We start from the raw sequence: 25,084 nt of genomic DNA, 5'->3' as shown, positions 1-25,084 counted from the left end.
GATTCAGGTACAGAGGAAGGTATGTTACAATTATACTAGACTGAATACAGTATGTCCATGATGTTGTTAGAGTGAGTTATCGATAAGGTTAATAAAGATGATAATCAATAATCTATACTCACAGCGGCTCCGGGCTGTCCGACTGGACCCATTGGACCTGGGGGCCCAGGGGGACCCTGAGAGAGAGAGAGAGAGAGAGAGAGAGAGAGAGAGGAGTTAGAAAAGCACACAGCCTCTCCAGGACCCCACCCACCCCTCTACACACAGCAGCACATCCTGTCCAGTCTGTGTCTAAGATGAAAACAACACATTCTAAAACAATTCCAATCTTCATGGCTTCTAAAGGAATGCACAGTAATCAGTCGTGTGGTACTCACATGCTCTCCCTTGCTTCCTTTGGCACCCTTCTGTCCATGCTCTCCGATCTCACCCTGCACAGACAGACACACAGACAGTATTGATCAGTCATCGATTACCTACTGATTCATTCATGCACTGACTGAGAAAATAGCATGTTGTGCTAACACAGATCTATATATCAATATAAATAAATCCATGGAGATGTGGAGCTTCCATGTAGATATAGAGCTGGTATAGTGCACTTCTTACAGTGTCACACATGTGTAGTATCAGGTAATTATAGAGATGGGGATACATTCCATTTCAATAGAGACACTTTACTGCTCAATGGAGATGGAAATGCTATGCATGTGAAATGTTATTAGTGTGATACTGTGCTGCTACACTGTACACAGTATCACACACATGTATTATCAGGTACATTTAGAGGTGGCATTTTGATATTATAATATGAGATACTTCTAAAACAGCTGTGTGAAGGTTACAACACTATGCAGATATAGAGCAATCTATATTACAGACTATGCCATCTGTACTTCACACAATATCAGACACATGTAGCCAGATACAGGGCTGGTATCTGTATATTCCAGTATGAGACTCATGTATTATTAGATACAGAGCTGGTATCTGTATATTCCAGTATGAGACTCATGTATTATTATTAGATACAGAGCTGGTATCTGTATATTCCAGTATGAGACTCATGTATTATTAGATACAGAGCTGGTATCTGTATATTCCAGTATGAGACTCATGTATTATTAGATACAGAGCTGGTAACTGTATATTCCAGTATGAGACTCATGTATTATTAGATACAGGGCTGGTATCTGTATATCCCAGTATGACACTCATGTATTATTATTAGATACAGAGCTGGTATCTGTATATTCCAGTATGAGACTCATGTATTATTAGATACAGAGCTGGTATCTGTATATTCCAGTATGAGACTCATGTATTATTAGATACAGGGCTGGTATCTGTATATTCCAGTATGAGACTCATATATTATTATTAGATACAGAGCTGGTATCTGTATATTCCAGTATGAGACTCGTGTATTGTTAGATACAGAGCTGGTATCTGTATATTCCAGTATGAGACTCATGTATTATTAGATACAGGGCTGGTATCTGTATATTCCAGTATGAGACTCATGTATTATTAGATACAGGGCTGGTATCTGTATATTCCAGTATGAGACTCATGTATTATTAGATACAGGGCTGGTATCTGTATATTCCAGTATGAGACTCATGTATTATTAGATACAGAGCTGGTATCTGTATATTCCAGTATGAGACTCATGTATTATTAGATACAGGGCTGGTATCTGTATATTCCAGTATGAGACTCATGTATTATTAGATACAGAGCTGGTATCTGTATATTCCAGTATGAGACTCATGTATTATTATTAGATACAGGGCTGGTATCTGTATATTCCAGTATGAGACTCATGTATTATTATTAGATACAGGGCTGGTATCTGTATATTCCAGTATGAGACTCGTGTATTATTAGATACAGAGCTGGTATCTGTATATTCCAGTATGAGACTCATGTATTATTATTAGATACAGGGCTGGTATCTGTATATTCCAGTATGAGACTCATGTATTATTAGATACAGAGCTGGTATCTGTATATTCCAGTATGAGACTCGTGTATTGTTAGATACAGAGCTGGTATCTGTATATTCCAGTATGAGACTCATGTATTATTATTAGATACAGAGCTGGTATCTGTATATTCCAGTATGAGACTCATGTATTATTAGATACAGGGCTGGTATCTGTATATTCCAGTATGAGACTCATGTATTATTAGATACAGAGCTGGTATCTGTATATTCCAGTATGAGACTCATGTATTGTTAGATACAGAGCTGGTATCTGTATATTCCAGTATGAGACTCATGTATTATTAGATAGAGGGCTGGTATCTGTATATTCCAGTATGAGACTCATGTATTATTAGATACAGAGATGGTATCTGTATATTCCAGTATGAGACTCATGTATTATTATTAGATACAGGGCTGGTATCTGTATATTCCAGTATGAGACTCATGTATTATTAGATTCAGAGCTGGTATCTGTATATTCCAGTATGAGACTCATGTATTATTATTAGATACAGAGCTGGTATCTGTATATTCCAGTATGAGACTCATGTATTATTAGATACAGAGCTGGTATCTGTATATTCCAGTATGAGACTCAGGTATTATTATTAGATACAGGGCAGGTATCTGTATATTCCAGTATGAGACTCATGTATTATTAGATACAGAGCTGGTATCTGTATAATCCAGTATGAGACTCATGTATTATTAGATACAGAGCTGGTATCTGTATATTCCAGTATGAGACTCATGTATTATTAGATACAGAGCTGGTATCTGTATATTCCAGTATGAGTCTCATGTATTATTAGATACAGGGCTGGTATCTGTATATTCCAGTATGAGACTCATGTATTATTAGATACAGAGCTGGTATCTGTATATTCCAGTATGACACTCATGTATTATTAGATACAGAGCTGGTATCTGTATATTCCAGTATGAGACTCATGTATTATTAGATACAGAGCTGGTATCTGTATATTCCAGTATGAGACTCATGTATTATTAGATACAGAGCTGGTATCTGTATATTCCAGTATGACACTCATGTATTATTATTAGATACAGAGCTGGTATCTGTATATTCCAGTATGAGACTCATGTATTATTAGATACAGAGCTGGTATCTGTATATTCCAGTATGAGACTCATGTATTATTAGATACAGAGCTGGTATCTGTATATTCCAGTATGAGACTCATGTATTATTATTAGATACAGAGCTGGTATCTGTATATTCCAGTATGAGACTCATGTATTATTAGATACAGAGCTGGTATCTGTATATTCCAGTATGAGACTCGTGTATTGTTAGATACAGAGCTGGTATCTGTATATTCCAGTATGAGACTCATGTATTATTATTAGATACAGAGCTGGTATCTGTATATTCCAGTATGAGACTCATGTATTATTAGATACAGAGCTGGTATCTGTATATTCCAGTATGAGACTCATGTATTATTATTAGATACAGAGCTGGTATCTGTATATTCCAGTATGAGACTCATGTATTATTAGATACAGAGCTGGTATCTGTATATTCCAGTATGAGACTCATGTATTATTAGATACAGGGCTGGTATCTGTATATTCCAGTATGAGACTCATGTATTGTTAGATACAGAGCTGGTATCTGTATATTCCAGTATGAGACTCATGTATTATTAGATACAGAGCTGGTATCTGTATATTCCAGTATGAGACTCATGTATTGTTAGATACAGGGCTGGTATCTGTATATTCCAGTATGAGACTCATGTATTATTAGATACAGAGCTGGTATCTGTATATTCCAGTATGAGACTCATGTATTATTATTAGATACAGAGCTGGTATCTGTATATTCCAGTATGACACTCATGTATTATTAGATACAGAGCTGGTATCTGTATATTCCAGTATGAGACTCATGTATTATTAGATACAGAGCTGGTATCTGTATATTCCAGTATGAGACTCATGTATTATTATTAGATACAGAGCTGGTATCTGTATATTCCAGTATGAGACTCATGTATTATTAGATACAGAGCTGGTATCTGTATATTCCAGTATGAGACTCATGTATTATTAGATACAGAGCTGGTATCTGTATATTCCAGTATGAGACTCGTGTATTGTTAGATACAGAGCTGGTATCTGTATATTCCAGTATGAGACTCATGTATTATTATTAGATACAGGGCTGGTATCTGTATATTCCAGTATGAGACTCATGTATTATTAGATACAGAGCTGGTATCTGTATATTCCAGTATGAGACTCATGTATTATTAGATACAGAGCTGGTATCTGTATATTCCAGTATGAGACTCATGTATTGTTAGATACAGAGCTGGTATCTGTATATTCCAGTATGAGACTCATGTATTATTAGATAGAGGGCTGGTATCTGTATATTCCAGTATGAGACTCATGTATTATTAGATACAGAGATGGTATCTGTATATTCCAGTATGAGACTCATGTATTATTATTAGATACAGGGCTGGTATCTGTATATTCCAGTATGAGACTCATGTATTATTAGATTCAGAGCTGGTATCTGTATATTCCAGTATGAGACTCATGTATTATTATTAGATACAGAGCTGGTATCTGTATATTCCAGTATGAGACTCATGTATTATTAGATACAGAGCTGGTATCTGTATATTCCAGTATGAGACTCAGGTATTATTATTAGATACAGGGCTGGTATCTGTATATTCCAGTATGAGACTCATGTATTATTAGATACAGAGCTGGTATCTGTATATTCCAGTATGAGACTCATGTATTATTAGATACAGGGCTGGTATCTGTATATTCCAGTATGAGACTCATGTATTGTTAGATACAGAGCTGGTATCTGTATATTCCAGTATGAGACTCATGTATTATTAGATACAGAGCTGGTATCTGTATATTCCAGTATGAGACTCATGTATTGTTAGATACAGGGCTGGTATCTGTATATTCCAGTATGAGACTCATGTATTATTAGATACAGAGCTGGTATCTGTATATTCCAGTATGAGACTCATGTATTATTATTAGATACAGAGCTGGTATCTGTATATTCCAGTATGACACTCATGTATTATTAGATACAGAGCTGGTATCTGTATATTCCAGTATGAGACTCATGTATTATTAGATACAGAGCTGGTATCTGTATATTCCAGTATGAGACTCATGTATTATTATTAGATACAGAGCTGGTATCTGTATATCCCAGTATGACACTCATGTATTATTATTAGATACAGAGCTGGTATCTGTATATTCCAGTATGACACTCATGTATTATTAGATACAGAGCTGGTATCTGTATATTCCAGTATGAGACTCATGTATTATTAGATACAGAGCTGGTATCTGTATATTCCAGTATGAGACTCATGTATTATTAGATACAGAGCTGGTATCTGTATATTCCAGTATGAGACTCATGTATTATTAGATACAGAGCTGGTATCTGTATATTCCAGTATGAGACTCATGTATTATTAGATACAGAGCTGGTATCTGTATATTCCAGTATGAGACTCATGTATTATTAGATACAGAGCTGGTATCTGTATATTCCAGTATGACACTCATGTATTATTATTAGATACAGAGCTGGTATCTGTATATTCCAGTATGAGACTCATGTATTATTATTAGATACAGAGCTGGTATCTGTATATTCCAGTATGAGACTCATGTATTATTAGATACAGAGCTGGTATCTGTATATTCCAGTATGAGACTCATGTATTATTAGATACAGAGCTGGTATCTGTATATTCCAGTATGAGACTCATGTATTATTAGATACAGAGATGGTATCTGTATATTCCAGTATGAGACTCATGTATTATTATTAGATACAGAGCTGGTATCTGTATATTCCAGTATGAGACTCATGTATTATTAGATACAGAGCTGGTATCTGTATATTCCAGTATGAGACTCATGTATTATTATTAGATACAGAGCTGGTATCTGTATATTCCAGTATGAGACTCATGTATTATTAGATACAGAGCTGGTATCTGTATATTCTAGTATGAGACTCATGTATTATTATTAGATACAGAGCTGGTATCTGTATATTCCAGTATGAGACTCATGTATTATTAGATACAGAGCTGGTATCTGTATATTCCAGTATGAGACTCATGTATTATTATTAGATACAGAGCTGGTATCTGTATATTCCAGTATGAGACTCATGTATTATTAGATACAGAGCTGGTATCTGTATATTCCAGTATGAGACTCATGTATTATTAGATACAGGGCTGGTATCTGTATATTCCAGTATGAGACTCATGTATTATTAGATACAGAGCTGGTATCTGTATATTCCAGTATGAGACTCATGTATTATTATTAGATACAGAGCTGGTATCTGTATATTCCAGTATGAGACTCATGTATTATTAGATACAGAGATGGTATCTGTATATTCCAGTATAAGACTCATGTATTATTAGATACAGAGCTGGTATCTGTATATTTCAGTATGAGACTCATGTATTATTAGATACAGGGCTGGTATCTGTATATTCCAGTATGAGACTCATGTATTATTAGATACAGGGCTGGTATCTGTATATTCCAGTATGAGACTCATGTATTATTAGATACAGAGCTGGTATCTGTATATTCCAGTATGAGACTCATGTATTATTAGATACAGAGCTGGTATCTGTATATTCCAGTATGAGACTCATGTATTATTAGATACAGAGCTGGTATCTGTATATTCCAGTATGACACTCATGTACTGCTGCTCTGCAGATGTCACCACACTATTTGGGAGGGTTACCTTGTCCCCGTCCTCTCCTGGGGTCCCCATGGGTCCCGCTGGCCCGGGCAGACCCACCAGACCCTGAACCCCGTCACGACCTGCCGGCCCAATTGGACCTTTCACGCCCTGTGAGAGAGGGGGGAGGAGGGGAGAAGAGGAGGGAGAGGGAGGAAGAGGGAGAGAGGGAGAGAGGGAGAGAGGATAGGGAGAGAGGGGCAGAGGGAGAGAGAGGGGGTATCAGACACATTGTAGTGGTTTAACAGCACACAGGACTAAACAGAAAGTTAGTCACGCTATTTATAAAGTGTTTGGGTTGGGTGAATCCTGTATGAATGGGGCTGTGTGTGTGTGTAGTACTGTACTGTTAGTGCAATGTTGTTGTAGTGCGTGTTCAGTGTTGTAGTGTGTGTGCAGTGAGTGGGCAGTGAGTGTGTAGTGAGTGGGCAGTATGGGTTTTGCTGTGTGTGTGCAGTGAGTGTGTAGTTAGTGTGCAGTGAGTGTGCAGTGAGTGTGTAGTGAGTGGGCAGTGTGGGTTTTGCTGTGTGTGTGCAGTGAGTGTGTAGTTAGTGTGCAGTGAGTGTGTAGTGAGTGGGCAGTGTGGGTTTTGCTGTGTGTGTGTAGTTAGTGTGCAGTGAGTGTGTAGTGAGTGGGCAGTGTGGGTTTTGCTGTGTGTGTGTAGTTAGTGTGCAGTGAGTGTGTAGTGAGTGGGCAGTGTGGGTTTTGCTGTGTGTGTGCAGTGAGTGTGTAGTTAGTGTGCAGTGAGTGTGTAGTTAGTGTGCAGTGAGTGTGTAGTGAGTGGGCAGTGTGGGCTTTGCTGTGTGTGTGCAGTGAGTGTGTAGTGAGTGGGCAGTGTGGGTTTTGCTGTGTGTGTGCAGGGAGTGTTGTGACAGAAATACAATGATGCTTGGTTGTAAATCTCCCTCCGTTTCAAGAACGCATTGACCCGGAAGGTAAACGATGTGGCAGCCACAGATTGGACAGCATAAAAAGGGGACAGAGAATCTTAATCTGTTCCTTTGTTTGGGTTTATGTATTGGAGACTGGAAGGATCTGTGTTAAAAGTACCGTGAGTGTTTTGTCTTCGTTTGTCTAACTGTTACTTGTCTGTTTGTTAGACGGCTAAACACAAGTTCTGGATCTGTCTCCAGAGGCCAACACCCAGCCGGAACATCACTGCACTAAAGCACACTGTTGTTATATTCACCACGAGCACTACTGCACTCACTGAAGGACTGGTGACTGTGTATGTTTTGTCTGTTTGTGTCTATTTGTTTGTGGATTGTTTGTCATTGTTTGGAGCACTGCATCACCTCTACACCTGCGCACTATAACCCACTTTGCCACAGTGTTTTGCTGTGATTGTGCAGTGAGTGTGTGGTTAGTGTGCAGTGAGTGTGTAGAGTGTGTGTGCAGTGTGTGTTTTGCTCTGTGTGTGTGTGCAGTGTGTGTTTTGCTGTGTGTGCAGGGAGTGTTTTTCTGTGTGAGCACAGTGTGTGTGTAGTGTTTTAGTAGTAGTACTGTAGTAAGTGTGTACACAGTTGCTCAGTACTCACGGGAACTCCCTTCTCTCCAGCTGCTCCAGGAGGCCCCTGGGGGCCAGGTCTGCCTGGGGGGCCGATGGGACCACCCTGCCCTGCGGCACCACGCTCACCAGCAGAGCCCTGCAGAGACACCAGCACATGAGGTGTTAATTACACAAACATGCAACACACACGCACAGCGTGAAGGGTCAAACGCAAAGTACACCCTACACACTGTATAATAACAATACAATCTATAACAGAGATACACACACCCTACACACTGTATAATAACAATACAATCTATAACAGATACACACACACCCTACACACTGAATAATAACAATACAATCTATAACAGCACATAAGGGGTTAAACATGCAACACACTCACGCACACACACACCGCAGACTCACAGACACCCATACACCACACACACACAGACTAACACACTCATGCACACCACACACACTACACACACACACCCTACACACTGAATAATAACAATACAATCTATAGTAGACACACACACCCTACACACATACTCACAGACACACATACACCACTCACGCACACCACACACACATTCACATACACAGACTCACACACACAGACTCACACAGACACACACAATCACGCACACCACGCACACACACAGACTCACACACACCACACACACACACAAGAACATAAGAAAGTTTGCAAATGAGAGGAGGCCATTCGGCCCATCTTGCTCATTTGGTTGTTAGTGGCTTATTTATCCCAGAATCTCATCAAGCAGTTTCTTGAAGGATCCCAGGGTGTCAGCTTCAACAACATTACTGGGGAGTTGGTTCCAGACCCTCACAATTCTCTGTGTAAAAAAGTGCCTCCTATTTTCTGTTCTGAATGCCCCTTTATCTAATCTCCATTTGTGACCCCTGGTCCTTGTTCTTTTTTCAGGTCAAAAAAGTCCCCTGGGTCGACATTGTCTATACCTTTTAGGAGGCTGTGTGGTCCAGTGGTTAAAGAAAAGGGCTTGTAACCAGGAGGTCCCCGGTTCAAATCCCACCTCAGCCACTGACTCATTGTGTGACCCTGAGCAAGTCACTTAACCTCCTTGTGCTCCGTTTTTTGGGTGAGATGTAATTGTAAGTGACTCTGCAGCTGATGCATAGTTCACACACCCTAGTCTCTGTAAGTCGCCTTGGATAAAGGTGTCTGCTAAATAAACAAATAATAATAAAATAATAAATTTTGAGTGCTTGTATCATATCACTGCGTAGTCTGCTTTGTTCAAGACTGAATAGATTCAATTCTTTTAGCCTGTCTGCATACGACATGCCTTTTAAACCCGGGATAATTCTGGTTGCTCTTCTTTGCACTCTTTCTAGAGCAGCAATATCCTTTTTGTAACGAGGTGACCAGAACTGAACACAATATTCTAGGTGAGGTCTTACTAATGCATTGTAAAGTTTTAACATTACTTCCCTTGATTTAAATTCAACACTTCTCACAATATATCCGAGCATCTTGTTGGCCTTTTTTTATAGCTTCCCCACATTGTCTAGATGAAGACATTTCTGAGTCAACATAAACTCCTAGGTCTTTTTCGTGGATATCTGCTTTATATCCGTGGATATCTGCTTTATATCCGTGGATACGGGTGCGGGTGCATTGTTTTACATCTTTACATCATTTTGGGTTTGTTTTGTTTAATTGTTTAATTGTTTTGTTAATTGTTTTATTGTTAATTATCACCTGCACCTGGCTATGATTGAACATTAGAGCCAGGTGCAGGGTTTATAAGGAGAGCAGTCAGTCTGCTCGCTGCTGCTGAAGAGTGTAGAAGCCTGAATGTGCTGGTGTGTGGGTACAGCCGTAATTTCAAAGGGAAATGGTAGAGTGAATCCTTGTCTGGGTGTGCTGTTCTGTTTGTTTTGTTTTTGTTACAGGTAAACAGCTTAGCTGTCCTGTTTTTTTAGTTAGGGTCCTGTTTTGTTTAGTTATTGCTCAGAGAGCTAGGTGTTTATTTTTGTTTATTTTTGTTAATGTGTGTTTTCATTAAAAAAAATCCATTTGTGTGTATTGGGTCAGTGTTTTTTAAAGGGGCAACGAACCGCGGTGAGGGCGATTCTTTTACACTACTTAAAGTATTATTGACTTGAGTGGCTTATTTTTTTGTAATGTGATTTGTTCTGATGCATGTCACTGTTCTTTATTGAGCTGCTGTTCTTGTCAGATTGTTGTTTAAAATTGTCGGGTTAAAAAAAAAGGGACCTCTGATGTCTTCCTGATATAAATGGAAGTTGATTACTTGTGTTCGGAAATTGTCTTAAAATTATTAACAATCTATAGTTACTAATATAGTGAAATAACTGCAATAAAACATTTACAAAATTACTGCTAGGCATCCAGATTTGTCTTTTCGCTGGCCAACTGGCCACACACTCCTAAGAGAGAGAGAGAGAGAGAGAGAGAGAGAGAGAGACAGACAAAGTGACAGAGCCAGTCATCCACATGCGCTCCGTGACAGCAGGCAGCTCAATATGCATGCTGTTGAACAGACAACACACACACTTATCACGCTCCCAATATTCCCGGATGGACACATCAGGAGGAGTGCAGATCGCGGATTGGATAAAGTTAAAGTCTCACGGATGCGGATCAGATATGGATACCTACTGGTAGCAATTTAGTGTAGGGACCTGTTATAAGTGGTTATACTGTATATACAAGAGTGTAATAATTGACATTGACAAACGAGCCAGCGGAAGCTTTGCGGCCAGACTGAGAAACAGACGGAGAACATCATCCACAAACAAAACAAAACAAACCAAGACAAGAAAATAAATACAGCAGTAGCGGGGAAACCTTGGGCAGACCCCCGAAAGTAACCTATTTTTAACCTATGCAGTTGAGGGAACTGTGGAGTGTAGGACGGAGACCCAGGCCGCGCGGGTAGCGACGGTCGGAGAACCGCTGCAGAGTGCAGCACCTTAATTTTGTAGTTTTGTTAACAGTGTTTTATTTTCTGTTTTTCTTTGTGCCTTCTGCTTTGATTATTATTTCGTGCACCTGTGTGTACCCAAGGTGATCTGTCAAGCCCTTATACCATTGTTGGTAATAATAGGACAACAGTGCCACCTAGTGGAAATTAATAAATCGTGCACCCAAGTGGTGTTTAACACTACAACTTTCTGTCTCCTGTCTCAGTGAATTCACCACTCTTCCACAGACAGCAAATACTAAACAGAGAAACAATTGGTCCAAATGTATTTAATTATCTACCCAAACCAGCCAATCAATACTTTGCACCGACAAAAGCAACCAGTCCTGTACTCGCAACTGCCGAGTCAGCCAATCACAGCCGGGCAGCTCGACTGGAGCTCAGACAGCATCTTAATAATAATAATAATAATAATCTTTCAACAACAGCAAAGCGAGACACAGACAGTTCAGTAATATATTAGCTTCATTCAGCTATCAGGCACTGCCCAGATAAACTAGAAGCAGCTATGACAAATAAAACAGCTATTTTAATAAAGTTATTGGTTTTTTCTCTGATTATGTAGGTGATCCTTTATGAACAATGTTGGGACTATTTTCCGAAAACTCAGTGGAAGGGTCCCAAGCAAATCATTAAAAGTTCAAGGAAAATGCAGGTTTTAAAGAAAATAATGAGAACAATATTTTTTTAATAGTAATAGCGCCCTTTCGATGAAGGCTCTACCTTGACTTTCGTTGTGTGCTGCTCAGAACTCCAGTCCCGGTCAAATTACCACATGGTACAGCCTTCATCACTGAAGTGTGTCCTATGAGAGGTCTGGACACACGCGCACACACACGCACGCACACACACACACGCACACACACATGCACAGACATGCACACACACACAGATACAAACGCACACACACAGATACAAACGCACACACACACACACATGCATACACATTATTCTGTTTTGTTATAAAGTCTCGTGACTCACAGCAGGTCCGGGGGGTCCAGCTGGTCCTTCATTACCCTTCAGCCCCGTGCCGCCCTGAGGAGAGAAAGAAGGAGAGGGAAGAGAATTCAGCAAATACTGATAGCAGCAGGGTCATGAACATCCCAACTTCACTACCTACGCTCCAAAGTAAAACCATTTTCTCTTATGATAGAACTTGCACGCTCTCAGCTGGGTCGGGATGAGCTGGGTCAGGCTAGCTATAATAACATACTCTGAGCTGGGTCAGGCTAGCTATAATAACACACTCTGAGCTGGGTCAGGCTAGCTATAATAACACACTCTGAGCTGGGTCAGGCTAGCTATAATAACACACTCTGAGCTGGGTCAGGCTAGCTATAATAACACACTCTGAGCTGGGTCAGGCTAGCTATAATAACACACTCTGAGCTGGGTCAGGCTAGCTATAATAACACACTCTGAGCTGGGTCAGGCTAGCTATAATAACACACTCTGAGCTGGGTCAGGCTAGCTATAATAACACACTCTGAGCTGGGTCAGGCTAGCTATAATAACACACTCTGAGCTGGGTCAGGCTAGCTATAATAACACACTCTGAGCTGGGTCAGGCTAGCTGTAATAACACACTCTGAGCTGGGTCAGGCTAGCTATAATAACACACTCTGAGCTGGGTCAGGCTAGCTATAATAACACACTCTGAGCTGGGTCAGGCTAGCTATAATAACACACTCTGAGCTGGGTCAGGCTAGCTATAATAACACACTCTGAGCTGGGTCAGGCTAGCTATCCCCTCTGACACCGGCACAGTAGCCACACAGGACCCCCCCCCCCCCCCCCCCCGATATATTTATGTGTGTGAGAATACATTGTCATAGATCATGTTATTTGTGCTTATGGCGCCTCATGCTGTATATTTAATGGCTCTCATTTGAGACTCTACCTTCGTTTTGAACCCCAATGACAGAAGGACCAGGCAAACCGCTCTGCTCTAAGTGACGCCACCGCGCTGCTTAAAGCACATCCAGAACTTCATCGAAGGAAAGTAATTCTCTCTGAATGTAGCTGCTGGGAACATTCTTTCCCATTCCCTGTACTTGTTATATTAACAGAATGCTTTGTTTATTGTTTATTACAGTCGTGATGATAAGCAACTCGTCCGAGTTAGAAAATGAACATGCTGCGTAGTTAACGCTGGGTCCATGTCTCCCACGCTCGGGACAGGATCAGTGATGCAGTGCAATGTGCTGTGTGGAGCGTGGCTTTGTTGTTTGGAAGGTTGACGGGTGGGTGTTTATCAGTGCAGCGCTCCTCACCGCGGTGCCCGGCAGACCCCTCTCTCCAGGGAAGCCCCTCAGTCCTGCTGGCCCGTCCTTGCCTGGGGCCCCCATGGGGCCTGGGTCTCCCTTGGTGCCCTCCTTCCCTGAAGCCCCTGGCAGGCCCTGCTCTCCGGGGGGCCCTGAGGGGCCTGGGTGCCCTCGCTCTCCCAACGGACCGCTCTCTCCGGAGGGGCCCTGCGGGGAAATCATACCGGCAGTGAGTAATACCATACACACACCGGTCAGTAATACCACATACACACACACCGGTCAGTAATACCACACACACACACACACCGGTCAGTAATACCACACACACACACCGGTCAGTAATACCACACACACACACACACAGGTCAGTAATACCACACACACACACCGGTCAGTAATACCACACACACACACACCGGTCAGTAATACCACACACACACACCGGTCAGTAATACCACACACACACACACACAGGTCAGTAATACCACACACACACACCAGTCAGTAATACCACACACACACCGGTCAGTAATACCACACACACACACACCGGTCAGTAATACCACACACACACACCGGTCAGTAATACCACACACACACACCGGTCAGTAATACCACACACACACCGGTCAGTAATACCACACACACACACTGGTCAGTAATACCACACACACACACCGGTCAGTAATACCACACACACACACCGGTCAGTAATACCACACACACACCGGTCAGTAATACCACACACACACACACCGGTCAGTAATACCACACACACACACCGGTCAGTAATACCACACACACACCGGTCAGTAATACCACACACACCGGTCAGTAATATCACACACACACCGGTCAGTAATACCACACACACCGGTCAGTAATACCACACACACACACACCGGTCAGTAATACCACACACACACCGGTCAGTAATACCACACACACCGGTCAGTAATAGCACACACACCGGTCAGTAATACCACACACACACACCGGTCAGTAATACCACACACACACACACCGGTCAGTAATACCACACACACCGGTCTGTAATACCACACACACACACTGGTCAGTAATACCACACACACACACCGGTCAGTAATACCACACACACACACCGGTCAGTAATACCACACACACACACTGGTCAGTAATACCACACACACACCGGTCAGTAATACCACACACACACACTGGTCAGTAATACCACACACACACACCGGTCAGTAATACCACACACACACACCGGTCAGTAATACCACACACACACCGGTCAGTAATACCACACACACTGGTCAGTAATACCACACACACACCGGTCAGTAATACCACACGCACACACCGGTCAGTAATACCACACACACACCGGTCAGTAATACCACACACACACACTGGTCAGTAATGACAGCAAATGGTCAGACATTGCAATATAGACACTGGTCAGTCATATACAGACACCGGTCACTGCCACAGTGTTGACTACTTATAGTAACACTGTCTTCCTAATTCAGCAGTCTCTGTTCTACACTGAGCTGTACTGACTAGTTACAGCAGAGGTTGTGTTTATGCAGAATTCTGCGTTATATACGCAGGACATATTAATAAAACGCAAACAAAATAACAGCAGTGTGTTTCTAAAATGCAGATGTAAAAGACAACACAACCCCTTTTCAGCCCTATCCAATAATTGTGTTTATATTACGAAGTCGTTTTATGCAATGCAAAGTGTAAAAATGGTTCCTCTGCTCCCTGCATCCTCTCTCTTTTCTTTTCTTCTTTTTTTTTAAAGCTGCGGAGGTCTCAGTATCCCATGTAGCGCTGCGCACGTCCCTGGCATTAGAGCGACTCAGTAATCTGTATCACAGCATCTTACCTGATGACTCTCTCAGCCAAGAATTTGGACAAGTAAAACACATGATCACAAATCACGTTTTAACACCATGGATGAGGCCTGCAGAGTTTTAATTGAGAACTATTCAGACATTTTTATGTATCTTGTGTACCAGCAGACCGGGGTTTTAGCTGTCAGAACAGAGTGCAGATCAGCAAACACTCTCGTTTACGTGAGGATCATCTAAAACATGATCATTTCTATGGAAGCGTCATGAGAATTATTAAGACTTTGATTTGGAAAGTCATTTTTTGACTTGGGTGCTAAAAGGAACATGTAAACCGTCAGCATCAGGAGAAGAAAAAAACACATTCGCAACAAGCCTAAAGCAAGTTTAACACACTACAGGAGAGTCACTAAAATATTTATTCCAAACACATTACAGTACTGTGGAATGTAATCTATATAAACTAGACACGAGTTTATGAAAACTGTGTTTTTTAATTCAGTGGCAGCTGCAGCATCACGCATTGCATCTTGTTAATACTGTACCACCTAACCTTCACTATCTGTGAAACACACAATGCGGAAATCCCAGCCTAAAACATAATAATAATAATAATAATAATAATAATAATAATAATAATAATAATAATAATAATTACCACAACATGCAACCCGCTATATGTCAAGCTGATCGTTACTCCAAAATTGTGTTTAACATCACTGATCGGTTGTTTTTTTTTGTTTTTTTTAACGTTATTGAGTATAATTATTTAGTTATAGTTAAATATTCATTTTTCGTCCTGCTCTGGATTCAAGGCGGCGCGCTTTTTTATTTGTGTACATTGAACACACAGAGGGGTGTACTTACAAAGCACTTACAAATCTGATTGGCTGGTAGGATGGGACCAGCAAATCAGATGCTGGTTAACACGAGCAGGAGAAGAAGAACACGCCCACTGCTTGTGTGGCAGAAATACTGTAAATACCAAGGCAGGGCGATCAGTGCAGTTTCATTGATAAACTTAAATAATGTTATTAACTCTGCCCGTTAATAAATGTAATTATTGATATCCAGTATTTATATCGATGTACATAATGAGGCATGGAATCGATCGAAGAATCGATTTTCGATTTAATCATAGCAGCCCTATCTATACAACACCGATTTTTACATCGTGAACGGGGGATTTTCAGAAGAAAACGTTTCATGGTTACCTTGTCTTTATGTCTGTTTCTACCATTATTTATTTATACTGTGCACTGTTTTGCATGCTAACTGTGTTAATCTGAAATAGTTACACTGAAAAATAATATGAATATGTTGATGCAAAATGTAAAAACGCAGATGTTATGGTTGATAACGCAGATTTTGAGATGGTATGCTGTCTTCATTTAGCCTCTGCACTGTACTGACTAGCTAAACCAATACAATGTCTTTGTTACATAGCAGTCTAATACCTAATAAAGGGTATTGACCAGCTACACTAACGCTGGGCTGTATCATGACCAATTAGCCCCCAAGCTCAACCCCAAACTCACCTGGGGTCCCACCACTCCAGGGGGTCCGGGTGGGCCGGTCTTGCCTTGGAAACCCTACAGAGAAGAGAGACAGGGTGAGAGAGAGTCACAGAGGGTGAGAGAGAGGGTCAAGAGAGGGTCAGAGAGAGTGAGAGAGAGGATAATAGAGAGGGTGAGTGAACGGGCCAAGAGAGGGTGAGTGAGCGGGTCAAGAGAGGGTGAGAGGGTCAGAGAGAGGGTGAGATAGAGGGTCAGAGAGGGGGTGAGAGAGGGTAAGATAGAGGGTCAGAGAGGGGGTGAGAGAGGATAAGATAGAGGGTCAGAGAGGGGGTGAGAGAGGGTGATAGAGGGTCAGAGAGGGGGTGAGAGAGGGTAAGATAGAGGGTCAGAGAGGGTGATAGAGGGTCAGAGAGTGTCAGAGAGAGGGTGAGATAGAGGGTCAGAGAGGGGGTGAGAGAGGGTGATAGAGGGTCAGAGAGTGTCAGAGAGGGGGTGATAGTGGGTCAGAGAATGTCAGAGAGAGGGTGAGATAGAGGGTCAGAGAGAGGTTGAAACAACTCCCATAGTAAATATTTCATTTTTGGCCATCGCTTGTAGTTCACATCTTATAGACATTGCCCATTTTATTGGGTACGAGTTAAAAACTCTTCTAAAACTGCAAATGATTAGAAATGTACTATCAGCAGGACAGTGGCTCAATTGTTGGAAAAGTCGACACATTTTCGAAGACAGAGAACATCGAGATCTCCTGTTTTTTCCCTTTTAGATAAAAGTAATTCTAACAGCAATTTGGAGTAAAGCATCTTAGAGAATCTAATGCTTGATAATGGGGGGGGGGGGGGGGGTGAAGTGGACACTGGACTCACCACTTCTCCTCTCTGTCCTGGGTGTCCAGGCAGCCCGTCCTTTCCACTGGGTCCCTGGAAACAAGAGCACACAGAGAGCGACGGATTAGACACAAAGACAGCCATCGAGACACTGAGACACTGATACTGTCAAACCTGCTTCATACCACTCCACAGAGGAGCTTAGAGACTGTGACAGACATCAGGACACTGAGTCACTGATCACAGTACTGACACCTGTTTCATATATATATATATAGAGAGAGAGTGTGGTAGAGGGTGTTGTATGATGCAAGCTCCACCCACGATTGAGAGGTCACAGCGGATACCCAGGAGTGGACTGACTGGCCGCTCCAGGGATGGGAACGAGACAGTCTGATCCATTACTGCATTTAGTAAGACACATCTACAGCTAGGGACAAAAGTGTTGCATCACCTACAATTTTAGGATTGAGAGAATTAAAAAAAATACTAGATCTGAAAGTGATGTCTTTCCATCTGATACAGACAATGTCAGAGTTCTCCCCAGGAATTCTGTACAGCCGGGCGGCAGAACATTACAGCCGGGAGCACTTTTAACGGAAAAATAAACTTACCTTAAATATATAATACAACAAAGAATTTGAATAATATGTTGTCTTCCGTTGACTATATCTGGTTGCACTTTTTTATGTTCTACATTTTCTTTTTCATGACTGTTTTTTATTATGGTAAATTACCTGCTTATTTAGGCACTCTACGATTTGACTGGGGAAAGATAACGTAGGGTTATTGGAGTTACTGCTTCATCTAAATTGTTTTCTTTATGTTAAGTTTTCAGGGCATTTTGTTAATGTCTATTTTTGTTTTTTGCTGTTCTACATTTTTTGAATGCAACTCTTCATTTTAACCATTTTTTAACACAATAGTAACACAACATCATAACTGTTGCATGAAACCAGAGTGTAATAATCCAAACATTTGTATGTCAGCTGACAACAGCTAGTATCCCATCACGCCTTTCTTCTTAAAGGCGTACAGCCTCTATAAATGAACCCCCAATATCTCACAAGCACCTGGGTACATATTGTTACGATATCACAACAAAAGGGATATGCTTTTTTTTTTTGGTGCATGTACAGCTATTATGTACTATATATCACCTTACAGTACAATAATACAACCAAAAATGTCGTATTTTTTTTCATAAAGTAGCCGGTGCAAATATTCTTGAAATGTAATTGTTGACGACTGTAAGTCGCCCTGGATAAGGGCGTCTGCTAAGAAATAAATAATAATAATAATAATAATAATAATAATAATAATAATAATAATAGTATTAGGCGGTGGATTGTGCTGATCGTTGGCTTATTTTGACCCCCTGCATTCAATGTCACTATTTTTGCTTTGAAAATAATTAGTTATTTTTTTAGCAGTCATTTTTAACGTTTTAGCCTCTCGAAGTGCTTAACACAGAAAACCCGCCCCTTCAACTCTCTGATTGGTTAAATTTTGTGTCAAGACGTAACACAGCTGTCATGTGGTTCCAAGATTGTTTGGTTTTTTTCACCCAGCAACGTGCACCTGATCTAGTCTGCTAGAAGCGCATCCTTATTGTTAAAGGCACAGGAGCATCTGTAAGACGGGCGAATCAGGTTTTTTCAGCCGGGCGGCGACAGCCACTTTGGCTGAAAAGGCCTGAGGAGAACCCTGTATGTCATACACGCTTTCTCTTTCCAGCTGTCAGCTACAAGCCATCTGATAGGCCGTTATTTAGGTTATAGCAATGCTACAAAGACTGATGGCTGCATCTCATCTACATGGCTCTGTACTCACTGGGGGCCCCTTCGGTCCCGGGAATCCATTGGGTCCTTGAGGTCCTGGCAGACCCTGCAGACAAAAACACAGTCAGAGAATCAGAACCTCTGGAGTCGAGGGACCTGGTGAGAAAACCTGGAGACTGGTCTGAACTTGAGACCAGTATGAGACCAGCAGCGTTACTCACCCTCTCTCCTGGTGGACCAGCCGGGCCATCGCTGCCAGACGTACCCTGATGAGAGAGAGAGAGAGAGAGAGAGAGAGAGAGACAGAGAGACAGACAGAGAGAGAGAGATGCATTATTGAGTATTATAAGAAATATCAATAATAAAACACATCAATACAGCAGAGTACATTCAGCCTCTGTTCCCCATTGGAATTGTATTAAGAAGAACATAAGACAGGTTACAAATGAGAGGAGGCCATGCGCTTGCAGTTTCAAGTACTCTTTCTGTGTACTTTGGTCTTGGTCCCTTGTACACACTCTGTAAAGTGCCTTTTCTCTCTGTACATGTAGCCTCTGTTCCTCATTGGAATTGCAGTATTTCCTGAATGTATCCCAGTATGCAGGGCCATGCCTGCTATCCCACTCTGCCACCAAGTGCATGGCTGTGAAAAACCTCCATATTAATCAGACATGATATGCTATAGAGAAAGCTATACCACCTGTAGAAGCTCATTTACAAATGCTTTAGACAATACATTATCATACCCGTCAAACCTTTATGAGCCCAACTTGTATACCAGAGCTTTGAAACCCTGAAGGAAGTCTTCGGCTCTGACTCGAAAATAATACTATCAAACAATATGAAAGAAAAAATAGAGAACTTCCCCCAGTTTATTAATTGAAATCTGCAGAAAATAAGCTTTTTCATTATTATTAACATCTTTAACATTTCACATTTTTCTCACATGGAATACAAAGCCGTCAGGAGAAGCCCTTATCAAGCCACGAAATTCGGGTTTGTCCTCCAATTCCTTAAGGTACCGTCCACTGTACAACTTTCCAGTTTGGTTTTTTTTTGTTTGCTTCAGTCTTTTTTGAAGGAAGCGATCAGTGACGTGCGTAAAGGTATGCATTATTAAAGATTTTTAACGCGGGGTCACATTTGAGTCCAGTTTTTAACGTGGGGACTTTGTCCCCTCCCCACCTCACCCCACCCCACACTGACAGCAGCCCCTGTGTGGTGCACGACTCTCACCTTAGCCCCTGGTTTGCCTGTGGCCCCTCTGGGTCCCCTCTGTCCCCTGGGGCCCTATGCAAAAGAAAAGGAAGAGACAAGATGATTAACATACAGTTGATTGAGCAATAGCCATGATGAATAGTTGTATGTGTGTTGTGTATACACACAATGTACTGTGAATATAATTTAAATGGAATGTGATAATAATGATAACTGCATCATGTGCTTTATACAATGCAATACTGCTGCTCCTTCATCAGATTGCTGGCGTCTAAATTTGCATTGCTTGAAAATCGCTATAGGAATACAAAGCTGTGGATAAGGATTCACATTATATACATCCACACACACTCAGGCCCAAATTTATAAAAGGAAAAATGGATCGCAAAAAGCCGCGTAAAGTGCGTGTTCAGTACGGCCGCACTCAGCGTCAAAATAACGACCTATTTTATAAGACTAATTAGGTGAAGCAGGCGATTCTGCAATCAAACAATTTAAATACCCCTCACAGCAATTAGCGGTGGAGAATTACAAATCTCTCACAAGAAATAGCGGGTTTGGGTCAACCCTGCGTGTGTAGGCTACACATTCCAAAAGAAAATGAATGGCACACAAAGACCTCAGCCTGGTACTAGCCATGGGGATGAGGATGCTCCGAAGCGTAAACTGAAATTTACCAATATGGAAGTGGAGATTTTGGTACAAGCAGTACTTGTAACACATGAAGATGTGTTACAAGCTCATTATACATCAAGAAGACAAAGGAATGAAATATGGAGTGTGTGGTGGCTTCTTATAAACAAATGTACCACTTCAGAGTTTGTAGTCTAGGTTGCTTATATAGGAGGCTGTGTGGTCCAGTGGTTAAAGAAAAGGGCTTACAACCAGAAGGTCCCCGGTTCAAATCCCACCTCAGCCACTGACTCATTGTGTGACCCTGAGCAAGTCACTTAACCTCCTTGTGCTCTGTCTTTCGGGTGAGAGGTAATTGTAAGTGACTCTGCAGCTGATGCATAGTTCACCCACCCTAGTCTCTGTAAGTCGCCTTGGATAAAGGCGTCTGCTAAATAAACAATTTTTTTATACGTTACAACGCATCATCAAGTTACTGTGTTTCACATATTAGTTCAACTTCTTATTTCGTATAGAATAATTTCAGGCTGTGACAGAAATACAATGATTATTGGTTGTAAATCTCCCTCCCAACCGGTGAGGGCGCTAAGCAGCGAGAATAGAGTTCCTTGGACAGGCTGGTCTAACATTTCTTTCCCAGGGTTCAAGGGAAGTTGGCCAGCCAAGAAAGGGGCGAGACTCTGTTGCAATAACGCATTGACCCGGAAGGAAAGCGATGTGGCAGCTGCAGATTGGAGAGGCGGTTGCACTCGTTTACCAAGGGGTCATGTGTGACAGCATAAAAGGGGACAGAGAATCGTAATCTGTTCATTCGCTTTTGGTTTTGCATTTAAGCTTCGAAGGAATGTGAGAGATCCCGTAAAGAGAAAGCAGTATCGTGAGTGTTTTTTGTTTGTTTGTCTGTGTGTAATCGTCTTGTTTGTAACACTACACTAGACGGTAACACGATTCTTGAGCTGTCACCGAGGGCCAGCACTAAAGCAGAACAGCACTGCACAACTGTCACAAATAATCTGTAACACCCACCACGAGCACTACTGCACTCACCCAGGACTGGGGACCGTGTGTGTGTACAATTGTGGGGCGGATACGTGTTGGGTTATTGTTATTGTTTGGGACTGCAAACTCATTATTGTTTATTATTATTGTTGTTGGTCACAAGGTCACCCAGAAGGTTAAGTGACTTGCTCAGGGTCACACATAGTGAGTCAGTGGCTGAGCTGGGATTTAACCTGGAACCTCTTGGTAACAAGCCCATTTCTTTAACCACTGAACCACCAAGCCTTCTATATACACAGATCCACACACACTCCCTGCACTGTGACCTATATAACACAGATCCACACACACACGCTCCCTGCACTGTGACCTATATAACACAGGTAAACACACACGCTCCCTGCACTGTGACCTATATAACACAGATCCACACACACACTCCCTGCACTGTGACCTATATAACACAGATCCACACACACACTCCCTGCACTGTGACCTATATAACACAGATCCACACACACACGCTCCCTGCACTGTGACCTATATAACACAGGTAAACACACACGCTCCCTGCACTGTGACCTATATAACACAGATCCACACACACACTCCCTGCACTGTGACCTATATAACACAGATCCACACACACACGCTCCCTGCACTGTGACCTATATAACACAGGTAAACACACACGCTCCCTGCACTGTGACCTATATAACACACATCCACACACACACGCTCCCTGCACTGTGACCTATATAACACAGATCAACACACACTCCCTGCACTGTGACCTATATAACACAGATCCGCACACGCACTCCCTGCACTGTGACCTATATAACACAGATCCACTCACACACTCCCTGCACTGTGACCTATATAACACAGATCCACACACACACGCTCCCTGCACTGTGACCTATATAACACAGATCAACACACACACTCCCTGCACTGTGACCTATATAACACAGATCCACACACACACGCTCCCTGCACTGTGACCTATATAACACAGATCCACACACACACGCTCCCTGCACTGTGACCTATATAACACAGATCAACACACACTCCCTGCACTGTGACCTATATAACACAGATCCGCACACGCACTCCCTGCACTGTGACCTATATAACACAGATCCACTCACACACTCCCTGCACTGTGACCTATATAACACAGATCCACACACACACGCTCCCTGCACTGTGACCTATATAACACAGATCAACACACACACTCCCTGCACTGTGACCTATATAACACAGATCCACACACACACGCTCCCTGCACTGTGACCTATATAACACAGGTAAACACACACGCTCCCTGCACTGTGACCTATATAACACACATCCACACACACTCCCTGCACTGTGACCTATATAACACAGATCCACACACACACGCTCCCTGCACTGTGAACTATATAACACACATCCACACACACTCCCTCCACTGTGACCTATATAACACAGATCCACACACGCACTCCCTGCACTGTGACCTATATAACACAGATCCACACACACTCCCTGCACTGTGACCTATATAACACAGATCAACACACACACTCCCTCCACTGTGACCTATATAACACAGATCCACACACACACTCCCTGCACTGTGACCTATATAACACAGATCCACACACGCACTCCCTGCACTGTGAACCTATATAACACAGATCCACACACACTCCCTGCACTGTGACCTATATAACACAGATCAACACACATACTCCCTCCACTGTGACCTATATAACACAGATCCACACACACACTCCCTGCACTGTGACCTATATAACACACATCCACACACACACGCTCCCTGCACTGTGACCTATATAACACAGATCAACACCCACACCCTACTCTGTGACCTATATAACACAGATCAACACACACACTCCCTCCACTGTGACCTATATAGCACACATCCACACTCCCTGCACTGTCACCTATATAACACAGATCAACACCCACACCCTACATTGTGACCTATATAACAGATCAACACACACACTCCCTCCACTGTGACCTATATAACACAGATCCACACACACACTCCCTGCACTGTGACTTATATAACACACATCCACTCCCTGCACTGTGACCTATATAACACAGATCAACACACACACCTTACACTGTGACCTATATAACAGATCAACACACACACTCCCTGCACTGTGACCTATATAACACAGATCCACACACACACTCCCTGCACTGTGAACTATATAACACAGATCAACACACACTCCCTGCACTGTGACCTATATAGCACACATCCACACACACACACTCCCTGCACTGCGACCTATATAACACAGAACAACATACACACTCCCTGCACTGTGAACTATATAACACAGATCAACACACACACCCTGCACTGTGACCTATATAACACACATCCACACACACACTCCCTGCACTGTGACCTATATAACACAGATCAACACACACCCTGCACTGTGACCTCTATAACACAGATCCACACACATACACCCTGCACTGTGACCTATATAACACACATCCACACACACTCGCTCCCTGCACTGTGACCTATATAACACACATCCACACACACACGCTCCCTGCACTGTGACCTATATAACACAGATCCACACACGCTCCCTGCACTGTGACGGTGACCTGTGTAACAGGACTGCTGCAGCACTGTGCTCTGCTGTAT

General features: G+C 42.1%; 1 protein-coding gene across 11 annotated transcripts in view; it reads right to left on the bottom strand.

Annotated features, from left to right (window-relative positions):
• The window catches only part of LOC117971446 (collagen alpha-1(XI) chain-like), a 157,943-nt gene that overhangs the window by 42,877 nt on the left and 89,982 nt on the right, over positions 1 to 25,084 (bottom strand). For all 11 annotated transcript variants that reach the window (XM_059010456.1, XM_059010457.1, XM_059010460.1 and 8 more), the window contains 11 exons: positions 20,764 to 20,817; positions 19,749 to 19,793; positions 19,580 to 19,633; positions 17,786 to 17,839; positions 16,941 to 16,994; positions 13,565 to 13,762; positions 12,273 to 12,326; positions 8,336 to 8,443; positions 6,801 to 6,908; positions 378 to 431; positions 123 to 176 (listed from right to left, as the gene is read on the bottom strand). In XM_059010456.1, the coding sequence (XP_058866439.1) occupies positions 123 to 176; positions 378 to 431; positions 6,801 to 6,908; positions 8,336 to 8,443; positions 12,273 to 12,326; positions 13,565 to 13,762; positions 16,941 to 16,994; positions 17,786 to 17,839; positions 19,580 to 19,633; positions 19,749 to 19,793; positions 20,764 to 20,817 (837 nt within the window). The remainder of the gene's footprint in view (positions 1 to 122; positions 177 to 377; positions 432 to 6,800; positions 6,909 to 8,335; positions 8,444 to 12,272; positions 12,327 to 13,564; positions 13,763 to 16,940; positions 16,995 to 17,785; positions 17,840 to 19,579; positions 19,634 to 19,748; positions 19,794 to 20,763; positions 20,818 to 25,084) is intronic.

Source organism: Acipenser ruthenus, chromosome 41, assembly GCF_902713425.1.
Source record: "Acipenser ruthenus chromosome 41, fAciRut3.2 maternal haplotype, whole genome shotgun sequence".
NCBI lineage: Eukaryota > Metazoa > Chordata > Actinopteri > Acipenseriformes > Acipenseridae > Acipenser > Acipenser ruthenus.
The sequence above is the reverse complement of the archived record's forward strand: the minus strand, read 5'-3'. Positions and strand labels throughout refer to the sequence as shown.